This window comes from Fukomys damarensis, unplaced genomic scaffold (genome assembly GCF_012274545.1).
Source record: "Fukomys damarensis isolate Sample0158 unplaced genomic scaffold, DMR_v1.0_HiC HiC_scaffold_12, whole genome shotgun sequence".
Taxonomy (NCBI): Eukaryota; Metazoa; Chordata; class Mammalia; order Rodentia; family Bathyergidae; genus Fukomys; species Fukomys damarensis.
In genome coordinates, this window is record NW_022900924.1 from 43,215,284 (window position 1) to 43,229,307 (window position 14,024).

Sequence of the window (14,024 nt, forward strand, 5' to 3'; positions counted from 1 at the left end):
GGACCCCGGAGGCCTGAGCCACGGTGGGGGGCCCAGCAGCCGGGAGGTGGGAAGCCTGAGGGCTGTGGGGTCCGGCCCGGCGGCAGAGCGAGTTGGAGGGTCCTGAGCTGCACGGGACCAAGCTCCCCGCAGAACTGGAAAAATGTTCAGTCGGGAGGGAGCTGTGGAGGGGGAGAGGGTGCTGAATACGATGAAGATGTTAGGTGTGATCCTTCTGTGTTTGTGTCCTGTAGAAACCAAACTAAAATTTATTAAAGGAAAAAGGTGCTGGGCATGCAGGTCCTCACCAAGGCTGCGGGTTCAGTCTCCAGTATTAGGAGAGAATTTAAAAAATCAGTGCTGCAATAAAGTTCCACAGGTGTCTCTAAAACAAAAACAAAACTAAAACTAGTTTCCATTTGACCCAGCTGTTCCCCTTCTTGGCACCTTCCTGAGAGAGTTAAAAGCATCACACCACAGCGATACATGCTCACCCATGGCCACAGCAGCACAGTTTGTGACAGCTAAAGCAACTGACAAACGGGTAAAGATGATGTGGTTTTGGGTTTTTGTTTGTTTTCACAATGGAGCACTACTCTGCCATAACGAGTAGGCTTGAGACATTTCTCACTAAATGGACGGAAACCCTTGGGACCACGCTGTTCAGTGAAATAAATCGGACACACGTTTCAATACTGCATTGTTTCTCCAGTGTGAGGCACCGAACCCAACGTGGCAATAAGGACCAGACTGTATAAAAGATATTGGGAAATGGGAGAAAATGTTCAAAGGGGAAGGTAACAAGGAAGAGGGGAAGGAGAGAAGGGACAGGATAGAAGTGAAAATAGGAGAGAAATGGAAACAAGCTTTTGTTCTGTCTGGTACTGGGGATCGAACTCAGGGCCTTGGGCTTGGGAGGAAAATGTGGTGCCACTGAGCTAAATCCCCAGCTGGAAACAAGCTTTTGTACATCGGGAGGGGAGGGGAATGGGAGGGGTAAAACACAGTAAAATGTATTAAAAGAGAACAGAAGGAAAAAGAAAACAAAGCTTTTGTAAATAAGGAGCGTAAGGGATCGAGGGAAGGGGAGGAGACTGGAGGAAAAGAAGCGGCGCGCATCACGTGTAAGTAAAACCCTTGTGATGAGCGTTATCATCATGTACCAATAAAATGCACCAATACAAAAGTGGGTATTGATGTTGAATTTTTGCAATATGTCACAGATCTGGTCCTTGAAGCCATGGCCTAGGATTTCATCAGCACAAGTATCTTGATGTAGTTGGGAGACAGAAATCTCCAGTCAAGGGCTACTGTTAGGGCTCAGACCTAAAATGGCCCCAATGCCTCACATGTTTGGTTGGTAATTTTCCTATTAGGAGGTAGGGCCTGGTCAGAAGAGGTGGTTACCCTTCTCTCTCTCCCTCTCTCTCTCTCTCTCTCTCTCTCTCTCCTTCCTTTCTTTCTGGATAGCCTTGAATTTACTGTGTAGCCCAGGATAGCCTGGCACTCATGATGATCCTCCTGCCTCAGCCTCCTGATCCTCCTGAGTACTGGGATGACAGGTGCATGCCGCCTCACCTGGCCCAGTACTGGCATTTTTGATTTCTAGTTTTCAAGGCTGATTATTTTCAAGTTTAGATCTTATCTTTGGGACACACAATGGCTGGTGCCCCCATTGTAGACATGGCAGAGGTTGCCCAGGAAGCCGCTAATGCCCAGACCTCTGAATCTGCTAACTTCTCAAGTGGGTGCCGAGAGGTGGCTTCAGAACCCTTCAGCCTGCTGCAGAACTGATTTGGCAAATGTAGCCATTTTCCCAGTTCCATATCGGTCTGAGTGACCATATCAGGACCCTGATAAAGGAAGAAAAGCTACCAGCTGGATGGCAGAGGCTCAAAACCATAGGCACCATGCCGTGGAGGAGGGTCTCCAAGAGGTTCAGAGTGCCCGCCTGTCGGCAGTCTCCTTCGGGTTCCTCCTGTGACCTCTTGGACTCCATCTCCCAGAGCTACTGTCTGAATTGGAAGCCCCAACTCACAGGAGTGGTAGGGGCCCTGCGTGGTTCGTCCACAGGAAGTGGCCAGAACAGAGGAATCCATGGGGAGAGAGATAGAAGTGGCAGCCAGGGCTTCAAGGCCAGCCTGGGCTAAATAGCAGGACCCTGTTTTTTTTTTTTAAAAAAAAATTAAATTAAATGTAAAAAGAGATCCGGCATAGTGTAATCTCAGTACTCAGGAGGCTGAGCCAGGAAGACTGCTTCACATTCAAGGCCAGCAAAATAAAAAAATAAAATTTAAAAATAAAATAAAATAAAAAAGAGAAATGGTCTTTAAATATCAAATACTTAAGGAGTCCTGTGGAAAACTGAAGAAACGATATATTGTGGGGTTTTTTTGGGGGGGTGGGTTTGAGACAGGGTCTCATTATGAAGTTGAGACTGACCCAGAACTCACTATGTAGCTCAGGCTGGTCTTGAACTCACAGCGATCCTCCTGCCTCAGCCTCCCAAGTGCTGGGATTACAGGGGTACGCCCCCATGCCCCGCTTGATATTTTGTTTTTGATGTTTTAGAAATGACTTTTTCAAAGAAAGTCAAAATGAAAGTAATATTATTATAACGCCCCCATGCACCGCTTGATATTTTGTTTTTGATGTTTTAGAAATGACTTTTTCAAAGAAAGTCAAAATGAAAGTAATATTATTATACAATTTTGTGAGAAACATTAAGCCCCCCTCCCCGCAAAAAAGCAGGAGGGTAAAAAGGATTTATTTTTCTTGGCTCTGAAAGTCAGTATTAGACTAACAAAGCCCAGAACTGAGGAGAGAGGAACCTAGTTCTGCCCATCTGTCCTCTTGGGCCAAGCCTTGGTGGTGGGGGCCTGGCCTTGACTTGGGGTGGCCCTGCTCTAATCTGAGGGCCACTTGAGAGAGACTGCAGCTGCTTAGGGACCCGGGAGGGACAGAGCCTCACCCTTCCTGCCCCCTCATTGGCTGCCCATCCCGAGGACATCCCATCTCTCTCAAGCCACTGTCCCCTCCCGCTGTCAACCCTGTCCTGAAGAAGTTTGGGGCAGGTCCCGGGCACCCTGTTATCTGCTCCAGGGAAGTCTAAAGTTCAGGGGTTTTGCGCTCAAGGCCTCTCACCATGCCAGAACAATAACCTGGAACGTTCGGGCAGACGCCGCTGGAAGAAGCTGAGTCAGCGTGTGCCTGGGTCAGGGTGGGGCTGAGGTCATTGCCTGGGGGGTCAGTGCCCTGTTTCCTTTTCCTGCCTCCGTTTCCACCTCAGGGGGCCCTTGAAACTCCCAGGTCGTCATACTGTCCTGCCCGAGAACTGTGCTTCAGAGGAAGGCAAAGTTGGGGACCCTGCTCCCCCTTGAGAGTTCTTCTGAGGTGTTGGGGACAAGAGACGGCACCAGGTCAGCAAGGCTTCCTGTCCTGCACCTGCTTTCCCAGAACCTGCTCTTCCCACCCTCTCAGGGGCCCTTTTCTCTCGTCTGAAATAGTCCCAAGCTGGGCATGGTGGCACATGCCTTTGCTCCCAGAAGTTGGAGGCTGAGGCAAGAGGATCACCAAGAGTTCTCAGCCAGCCTAGGTTACATAGTGAGTGCAAGGCCAGCCTGAACTACAAAGTGAAACCCTGTCTCAAACAAAACAAAACAAAACAAAAAAATTGTCCCCAAACCACCACAGAGACTGGCCCTCTCCACACCCCTCAACCTCTAGCCCAGTTTCCTAAACTCACTTGCCCTCAGCTTCCTTATCTGTAAAATGAGAATGAAGATGGAGCGCCCTTTATGAGTGATTGTGGCATGGATGAGGAGCGTGCGACACTTCCGTACCACCTGGGACACCGTGCTTGACCAGTACATGTGGGCTGGGCGTCGTGGTGCACATCTGTCATCCCAGCACTCAGGAGGCTGAGGCAGGAGGATCACCCATGAGTTCAAGGCCACCCTGGACGACATAGCAAGACCCTGTTTCAGCGTCAGCTGCTGCTCCTGCTGTGACTTTATCTGCTAAACATCCAAAATCTAAGAAGCTCTTCGTATGTGCCAGGCTCCATGCTGGGAACCTTGGGAGGAACTCACAGTTTGGCCTCAGTAGGGTTTAAATTGATTTGAAGAAGGAAGAGGCACCAGCAGCCAATCAAACAGTTCACGAGCACAAAACTTGGCAGTTTTTTAATCTGTCGAAACATTCAGCATTCTCACTGTACACCTGAGAAATGCGGCTTCCTCTTGGCTGACTTCGGGCCTAGCGTCTGCCCAGATGTGCCTGTCATCGACCCACCTGGGCTGGCCAGGGACTCCCCTCCACGCTGCAGTCCACGGCAGCAGGCACGGCCAGGCCCGAGCCCCAGCTCCCCTCTCCAGGAGACCTCCTGACCGGGTGAGCAAGAGGAGTAGCACTTTGTCCCCAGCCCAGCCAGCAGGAGGAGCTCTGTCTCCCACATAGAGGAGGATGCAGAAGGGGGTGGGCCAAGGCCTTCATCCCTGAGGCAGGAGGAACCTCGCCTAAGGACGGGGAGGAGCCAGAGCCGGGAAGCCCGGGATCAAATTCCTCCAGGGTGAGCTCTGGAGAAGGCAGGTTGGCACTGGAGGCCCAAGGAGGGAGGGCGCTGGAGGGGACGATCTTCTCACTCACCCTGCCCCAGCCTGGTGCTCTGGAAAAGGCCAGCAGCCAGCAGCCAGCAGAAGCCCCTCAGTGCCTCTCCCTCCCCACCCTGCCTGCCTGAGAGAAAGCAAACGATGGACCCAGACAGGACTCAGATAAATCTTGACCCCAGGTGAGTGAGGGCAGCAAGCCCTGGGCTGGCAGCCCATTGCTAAGCAACAGTGGCCCCTAGCGCACTGGCCTGCCCCTCCCTGCCTCCTCACCCTTTGACTTACAGACTCACGACAGGGCTAAGTGGCCCAGCTGTGCCCTGAGTCTTTAGGGAACCTGGGATGGGGCAGCCTGGGACCCCTTCAGGACTTCAGCTCTGTCCTGAAGGCTAGGAAAAGAAAGATCCCAGACAAGCCAGGCGTGGTGACCCACGCCTATAATCCCAGCACTTGGGAGGCTGAGGCAGGAGGATCACTGTGAGTTCGAGCCTGGACTGCATGGTGAGACCCTGACTCCAAAGAAAAGAGAAGAAGAAGGTCCTAGAGGAGAAGCTGTAGAAGAGTTCCTGAAGCCCTGGCCGTCAGGGCCCTCCCTCATGCACAGGGCTACTTTTTCCCTGACTCCTTCTTTCCAGCCAGCCTCTGGGCTCTGCCCTGAGGAAGTGAAAGAACTGGGAATTCTTTGGGCACTGCAGCCGGGCCTGCCCAGGCAGCTGGCAGCTCATCTTACACACCTTATCTTACACACTCCTCTCCAGGAAGCAGGTGGTTGGCACATGCTTATGATCCCAGCAATCTGGGAGGCTGAGGCAGGAGGCTTGCTAGTTTGAGCCCAGCTCGGGTAGCTTAGTGACAGTGAGAGCCTGCCTCAAACAAGAAAAGGGCTGGGGATGTAGCTCAGTGCAGAGGCGTGGGTTCAATCACCAACTCCCAGCCCCATGATTGAAACGCAGTTCTGTCTCTTCAGGTACACAGCAGAGCTGCTGGAAGTGCTGAGAACCAATTACAGTGTCCCAGCTGCCTGCTTCTCATACCCTCCCACGGCAGCCCAGCTCCTGCAAGGTGAGTCTCCCCCAGCCCAACAGGGATAGTCCCAGGAGGAGGGGACGGGGAGCTGAGCACCCCAGTCGGAAGTCAGGACAGCTGGGAGCTGGGGAGCAGCGGGCCCGCGTGGGCTGGCCTGGACAGCCTGGGCTGGCCGGCTTCACATCCGTAATGGCTGAGGTCAACTCCCCAAACGATTCAAGTCCCACAGGTCCTCTGGCCTATAATCCCAGGACTCTGGAGGCTAAGGGAAGAGGGCTACCCTGAGTTCAAGGCCAGCCTGAAAACTACATAACCAGACCCTGTCTCAAACAGACAAACGAAAAACCCCCAAGCCCCCCCTCGGGAGAGGAGCCTCAGCACCCCCAGCAGTGGTTGTTGTAAGCCATGAGCTTGATCTTATGGCTGAGCTTTTGTGGTTTTTGGTTTTTTGGTACCAGGGAATCAAACTCGGGACCTTTGCTTGCAAGGCGGACGGTGGCACCACTGAGCTAAATCCCCGGCCCACGGCTGAGTTGCTTTTCAAAGTGAAAGGCGTGGATGGGACTCAGTTCATTCCCTGCACGGGGAGACAGAGACTCCAAGCCCTGCATCTCTAGCCAACGCCTTGCGTGCATGTTGTTTTCCTGCTGCGTGATCCCGGCCTCTGAGCTGTGGAGTAGGAATCTCCGTTTCACCCTGTGCTTCTCCGGGCCCTGCCTGCTGTCCCCTCAAGCGTGGTGCTGTCAGGTGCTAGGGACGTGGGGTGGCTGCCCTCGGGCCACAGCTCCGCTCCCACTGCTCTGGACCCTCGCCCGTGCTGCCATCTGCCAGGCTGCCCCGAGATGCCATCTGGTGCGCGGGGCTTGGTGCCACCAGGGGCTACTCTACCCCGCTCGGGAACCTCCGGCTCAGAGTGCAGCTGGTGGCCAAGTCTCCCTCACACAGGTGGCTCTCGGCTCAGGGGACATTGGGCAAGGTCTGGCTACGGTTTGGGTTGCCACACGGGAGGTTGCCGCCGATGTCTGGTGGCCAGAGGCCAGGAGGCTGCTAAGTCTCCTGCAGCGCCCAGGACCGTCCCTTACAGCACAACAAAATAGCTCTCACAGTGCTCGGCTTTAAAATGTGGGAAGAGAGGGCCTAATGGGACTGAAGTAGGGGACCATCTGGGTCTGGCAGTCAGGGGAGGAGAGCAGGTGGGCCCCGGGGGTGCCACGCAGGTGGCGTTGGTAGCTAAATGAGACACGGGGGAGCTGGGTCCGGCAGGATTCAAGGCTGTGGTGGGGGAGCAGGGCAGGAATGCTGCATCGGCTGAGCCTGTACTTTCTCCCAGAGCGGAAGAGCTAGGTGGGGCTGGGCAGCGTGGGGACGTTAATCAGTAATCAGGGTGGACTTGGGAGAGGGCTTGAGAAGCAGGGAGATGAGAGGTTGTTGCCCTGCGGAGAAGGGAGGAGGGAAGGCAAGTGGAATTCGTGAGCACCCGGACAAGGGTAGGGAGCGGGCAGTGTTCAGATGTCGGGGCCAAAGCGGTGACCCAGGATCGGGAAGGAGGGAGAGGATGGAGGCCGTGCTGAATCTCCTTGCTTCCTTCGTAACTGCCATGGTTTCTTAAATCTGTGTGTGTGGTTTCTGTTTGTTTGTTTTTTCTGTTCTTGAGAGAGGGTCTCACTGTGTAGTTCAGGCTGGCCTTGAACTCATGGAGATCCTTCTGCCTCAGCCTCCCGAGTGCGGGGCTTACAGGTGTGCGCCACCACACCTGGCAAATCATTTCTTAAATCATTATTTAAGAAAGAGCTATTCTGGAAAAATCTTTAAAAATCAGGTTGTTTGGTTTGGTTTGGTTTTTTCAAGACAAGGTCTCATTATATAGTTGAGGCTGGGCTAGAACTCACTACCCAGGGTGGCCTCAAACTCGTGGCAATTCTCCTGCCTCAGCCTCTCAAGTGCTGGGATTACAGGTGTGCACCCTGATGTCCAGCCTGGGTGACTATCTTAAGTAATTTTGTTCACCCTACTGTGTTTGGGAAGCACGTCAGTGTCACCCTGATGGGCAAAACGGTGCTTCCAAGCAAGGAGGCCACAGTTACGCTTAGGTCCCCACCCAAGCGCTGGTGGGTGCTCATTGGAACGTGGTCCCCACGCACTGCCTGAGGAGTATGGATGAATGCATCCACTCTACAGTGTGATGATACCGCTGAGACTGAAAGTCCTCACCCCCCGCCCAGCATCGTAGTTTTGAGGGCTTTTTGTTTGTTTGTTCGTTTTGTTGAGACAGGATTTTACTATATAATCCAAGCTGGCCCGGAACTCACTATGTAGCCCAGGCTGGTCTTGAACTCTCGGCAATCCTCTCAGCCTCCCGAGTGCTGGGATTACAGGCGTGCGCCACCACCCTTGGCAGCCCAGCTGTTTTAACCCTAGGTGTGAGTCACAAAGTAGCGCTACATGTGCCAAGGGGACACATCCAGGAATGCTGACTGCAGCGTGTTTGTCACAATGAAAATAGCAGAACTCAGGAAAACAAGGTTAGGTAGAAAAAGTGTTTTGCAGGATGATGTGATTTAGATAGTTTTGTCTTTGTTTTTGTTTTTTGGGGGGTTTTGAGACCCCATAGTTTAGACTGACCTGGAACTCACTATGTGGCTCAGGCTGGTCTCGAACGCACAGTGATCCTCCTGCCTCAGCTTCCCGAGTGCTGGAATTACAGGTGTGCGCCACCACGCCCAGTAATTTAGATAGGTTTTTAAAATGTTAGGTAATACAGCCGGGCATGGTGGCACATGCCTATAATCCCAGCACATAGAAGGCTGAGGCAGCAGGATTGCTGTGAGTTCAAGGCCAGCCTGGACTATATAGCAAGGCATCATTACAAAAAAGAAAAAAAAAAGTATCTGTAATATTTTATTTTCATAAATAACTGTGAAACAAAAGCAGCAATATCTTACAAGTTAAAATGGATTGTGGTTATGTTAATTCTTGTTCTAGTCTCTATTTTAAAATATTTTATAATTTTAAAATAATTATAAAAATAGATTTGGAAAGACTGCTGAAATGTTAGATGAAAAAAAATATACAGTTTTACACAGTACCCTGTAGGCCCCTTAATCAGATGTTTCTTAGTAGCTGCTTTCTGTTGATCTAACATCATGCACCGGGCACTCTGCCCCAGCGAATCCTGAATCCGGCACCCTGCAGGATTCTCCAGAGGCAGAGGCGGCCTTTCACCTCCGGTCTGATTCCACTGGCTCCTAACCTCTAGGAAGAGACTACACAAGAATGTTCTTGAAGGAAGAAGCTGAAATTATGGCTGATTCCTTTTTCCAAAATTTTACATCATGTTCTTATGTTGCTTTCTTTTCTTTCTTTCTTTTTTTTTTTTTTTTTTTTTTTTTTTTTAGATGGAACTCTGGACTTTGTGCTTGTGAGGCAGGCGGTGGAACCACTCAGCTAAATCCCCAGCCCTATTTTCATTTTTTAAAAAAGTATTCTAATCTACTCTAGACATAATGCAAAATTTACAGTTGCTAGTAGCTACAACATAAAGGCTTTCACAGAAAAAAATGAATGAAATCTGAAAAAAAATTTACAGTTGCTAAAGTTATATTCAAAATGATCAGATGTAAAGTATTTTCCAAAGTGCCTTCCTTGGAACATTACAACTAAGGAATGATTTATGAAAATAGAGGGTTTGGGGTTTTTTGGGGCTTTTTTTTTTTTTTTTTGTACTGAGGATCAAACTCAGGACCTTTCCACTTGCCACACAGTGTAGCTGAGCTACATCCCCAGCTGTTTTTTGTCTTTTGAGACAGGGTCTTACAGTGTAGCCCAGGCTGGGCTCGAGCTTGTGGTGACTCTCCTGCCTCAGCTTCCTGAGTGCTGTGATCACTCCAGTGCCACCTGGCCCCTCCCATCTTTATGCACCTCTGTAGCCAGGAGAACACACACCAAGTCCGTGTGGGATGGCTTTGAGTCTGGGCTTTGAATCAGGAACTGCTTTATTCCTGGCTCCGTCCCCCGGTGAGGTGCTTGACTTTCCAAGCCTGTTCCTGCCGAAGCCTCTAAAATGGGGGTGGCAGGAGGAATCGGTGCAGAGAGGTTTCTGTCATTCCACCAGTACTTGGGAGCAGTCCCTGTTCCAGGCACTGGGAGACAGAACATCCCTGGGATTCCTCCCTCCGGGGATCGCCCCGCACAGCCACTGGTGAGCTGCTGACCACTGGGCACTCGGGCACCTGGCCAGGAGGACGGAGGAATGGTCGTGAAATCCTAAGCCTCAAGGCGCAGAGACAGGGTGGGCCGCGCTGCTTTGTTGTGTGGGCCGACTTCGGGGTAAAGAGGGTTTCCGCAGGCGTCACCGTAACCCATGCCCTGCCCACCTCGTTCCCCGGCCCAGCTCCAGGTCCTTTCCGAGGGCAGAGCGCCCCGGGCCCATCTCCCGCAGCACGGTCTGAGCGCAGGAGGCCGGGTGTGGAGAGCACCCACCCTAGAGACCCTCTCGTGAGGAGGCTGTCATGTGGGAAAGTGAAGGGGTCGCACTCGGTGACCCAAGGTCCAGCGTAGCGGCATGGAGCCGTTGGGCTGGCAGTGATCACTCCCAGTAATGCAGGGTCAATGTTTAGAAATCATTTTGTTTTTTTCCTATCTGGACTTTACCTTTTATCTCTATTTTCTCGGAACTAAACATTTCTATTATAAAAAAACAGTTCAGGTTTAGCCAGATGTGGTGGTACATGCTGTCATCCCAGCACTTGGGAGGCTGAGGCAGGAGGATCACTGCCTGCCTGACCTACATAAGGAGATCTTGCTTCAAAAACCCAAAGCCGGGGCCAGGATTTTTAGCTCAGTGGTGCCACTATGTGCCTTATAAACACGAGGACCTGAGTTCCATCGCAGCACAAACAAAAAAGAGCTGCGTTAATTTTGCCTCTAAAAAAAATTCATAAAGCCGTCACGCAAAGATACAAATCCTTTGAGCAGCCGCAGGGTCTCGAGCACCCTCACTGGCACAGCCCAGGTCACGCCATCGAGCGTCCTCCTCCGAGTGGATGCCCCACCACCACCAACTTTGCCTGAGCACAGAGTATGGGCCCTGGCTCCCCTCCGCTGCCTCCATCATCCTGGCCCCGTTTCTGCGGTGAATCTGTTGTGCTGTGTGGACTGTGGGAATAGTCACCACGCACTGGCCTGCACGCTCCCTGGAGGTCACGCAAGCTCCTAGAGGGGCTGTTTTGAGTCATTCTGCTGGCAACGTTTCTGTGGGGATTTTAACTGCTGCATTCTATGGGCTGTGTGTCTGGGGATGGAATTGCTGGGCCATAGGACAGGCGAATGTTTAATTTTAATAAACTCTGCCAGAGTTTTGGGGGGCACCTTTCATGTAAATCAAGCTACCAAATCTATATTCGTGGTAATATTTTCAAAATAAATTATTCCATATTCATTGCAAAGATTTTTATGGCATGTACATATTTTCACACCTGTATATTACTTTATTGAGTGATTTACTTAATATTTCCCGTATGGTTGGGCATTTGTTTCTAATTTAAAGCTGCCAGTCAACCACATCATACACTCTGGAATATTTTCCCACGTGCTCTTAGCGAGGTATCATTTGCCCATTTGTCTGCAGGAGCCTTCTCTGTTTTTACCACTAATTTTTTCCCCAGTACTGGGGATCGAACTCAGGACCTTGCCCTTGCAATGTGGGCGTGGAACCACTGAGCTAAATCCCCAGCCCCAAGCAATAAAGATCTTAAACCTGAGTGTACATTATTAAAAAATATTTTCCTGCTTCTTTTTTCTTTTAACATTGAGGAATTGGAACTTTTGATATTGAATTTGACTATTACTCTCTTTGTAAATTTTGGGATTACTCTGATGCTTAGGCTGGTCTTCCCTCCCCAGTGTTTCAATGAACACACAACTCTTTCCCTAATTTCCCCATTTGATTTCCAAAGACATCTCTTTAAGCCAGCTGGAATTATTTTGATGTATGGTAGGTTTTATGTCCACGATCACTTTATTTTTTGTTTTTTGAGACAGCGTCTCACCATATAGTCCAGCCTGGTCTTGAACACACTATGGAGCCCAGCCTGGCTTCAAATTTGAGGTAATCCTCCTGCCTCAGCCTCCTGAGTGCTGGGATTATAGTACAGGTGTGTGCCACCATGCCCAGCTTCTGAAAGTCCCATTTGAAAAAGGCTCAGAACCATTGTTTGAAGTTACACAGCCTGCAGGGACAACTGAGCTCCTGCTCCGCTCACTGGCCTTTCCTCCCTCCACTGTAGTCCTGAGCCCCATGGAAGTGACCCTCACGGTCATCATGACCCTCCTGGCTCTGGGGTCGGTGGGCATCTTCCTGGAGGACGCCATCTACCTGCACAAGAACACCGGCTGTCCAATCAAGCGCAGAACCCTGCTGTGGAGCAGCTCTGCACCCACGGTGAGGGTTGGAAGGAGGCGGGACTGTCTGGGAAGGCCTCTAACGCCAGTCTGTTGGCTGAGTCCGCCTGGCCCTGCCACCGGGATGGGGGCGGGAGCCGGAAGCCCGGCCAGCAGCTCCAGTTCCAAGGGTGTGAACAAGTGGAGGAGAGCCTGCTGCACCCCAGGCACACAGCACTCCAGAGGCTGAGGCAGGAAGGTGACCCCAAGCTCAAGGCCAGCCTGGGCTATACAGTGCGGCCCCATCTCAGAAACAAAACAAAAGCCAAACACAGGGCAGGCAGTGGTTCCCCAGAGTGCGGGAGGGGATGACTTTTCCCTATGACCATCACCTGGTTTGTTGGTTTCCATTTATTATTCCAGTGGCAACCTTTGCTTTCTACTGCGTATTTTGGTGCTGGGGATGGAGCTTGGCCTCGCAGGTCGCAGCTGTGCCGCAGCCACACACACACCCTCGCCTCTCCTTGCCCTAACTGCTGCCTGCTCCTCCGCACGCAGGTGGTGTCTGTGTTCTGCTGCTTCGGTCTCTGGATCCCTCGCGCGCTCACACTCGTGGAAATGGCCGTTGTCTCGTGAGTGTCCGCTGCCTAGGCCTCGCGCCCGCGCCTCTGATCCTGCTGTGCAGGAATCTGCCCTCCAGCCTGTGCTGACCCGAGGCTCCGAATGTCCGGTTCCGGTTCTGCCCAGGCCTCCTTTGGGCGTGTTCCCGTTACCTCTTTGTCCCCACAGCCCAGTCCTCTCCCCCTCCTCTCGGTCACAGTCCAGAGCACCATCCCGATGTGTTCCTCACCTAACCCACTCTAGTCTCCAGGCAGCAACGGGGTGTTCCCTCCGCCGCCCCTATGCACCTGTGCCCTGCTTCTCCCCTGCCCCAGGTTTTACTCAGTGTGCTTTTACCTGCTCATGCTGGTCATGGTGGAAGGTTTTGGGGGAAAGGAAGTGGTGCTGAGGACGCTGAAGGACACCCCGATGAGGACACACACGGGGCCCTGCTGCTGCTGCTGCCCCTGCTGCCCCCCCATGCTGCTCACCAGGTGAGGCAAAGCCGAGGAAGGGAGAGCAGATGCCCAGCTCACAGGGGAGAGAAGCCGCCGCCTTGCCCCTCTGCCCCCTGTGACTGACGCGCTGGGGTCAACACCCTTGGCTCCAGGGCAGGTGCTGGTGTGGAGGGGAGAGAGGCAAGGAGGGTGCCCAGCCTCATGGAGCCCCGTTGGGTCTGTGCGGGGAGAGGCATCTGGGGTGGGTGTGTGGGCCCACGTGCTGCCCCCCTTCCCCTCAGGAAGAAGCTGCAGCTGCTGATGCTGGGCCCTTTCCAGTACTCCTTCTTCAGGATCTCACTGGGCCTGGTCGGCCTCTTCCTCATCCCCGACGGCATCTACAATCCAGCAGATGTAAGCCCGAGGAGTGGGTGGTGAAGTCCAAGATCACTCGGTACCTTTGGGCCCCAGAAGGCACAGCGGGCGCCAGCAGCCCCAGCCCCAGGCCCCAGGGCCAAGGAAGCTGTGGAAAAGCTCAGGTCCAGGGACTCCAGGGGAGAGGGACGAGGCTGGAGTTGGCCAGTGCACTGCAGCCTTCTGATCATTTTCCGAAACATGGGAGAGAATATGAGGAGGGCAGGGCCTGCTCCCTCCCTGACTGCTTCCGGGCTGCCACCAGATTTCAGAGAAGAGCACTGCGCTCTGGATCAACACACTGCTCGCCGTGTCCACCTTGCTGGCTCTCTGGACCCTGGCCATCCTCCTCCGTCAGGCCAAGCTGCACCTGGGCGAGCAGAATGTTGGGGCCAAATTTGCTCTGTTCCAGGTAACTATACCCCTGGAGGGCAAAGTTATTTCATAATAGAGCTACAATCGCTTGGGCTGAGGCAGCAAGAACAAAGGCTAAAAGCAGGACTGAAAATCTTCCCCTTAACTGGGTTTCCCGTGAGAGTGGGTAAATGGCCTCTTGCCTTTTTTTTTTTTTTTTGCTTTTTTT

At 52.4% G+C, this 14,024-nt stretch overlaps 1 protein-coding gene across 1 annotated transcript in view; it reads left to right on the forward strand.

The window, feature by feature from the left end:
- Positions 1–4,511: 4,511 nt before the first annotated feature.
- Positions 4,512–14,024, forward strand: part of Slc51a (solute carrier family 51 subunit alpha) — an 11,406-nt gene continuing 1,893 nt past the window's right edge. The window contains exons 1-7 of the mRNA XM_010624000.2: positions 4,512–4,768; positions 5,554–5,648; positions 11,897–12,051; positions 12,549–12,622; positions 12,926–13,084; positions 13,330–13,441; positions 13,707–13,853. Of these exons, the coding sequence (XP_010622302.1) occupies positions 4,731–4,768; positions 5,554–5,648; positions 11,897–12,051; positions 12,549–12,622; positions 12,926–13,084; positions 13,330–13,441; positions 13,707–13,853 (780 nt within the window). The 5' untranslated portion in view covers positions 4,512–4,730. The remainder of the gene's footprint in view (positions 4,769–5,553; positions 5,649–11,896; positions 12,052–12,548; positions 12,623–12,925; positions 13,085–13,329; positions 13,442–13,706; positions 13,854–14,024) is intronic.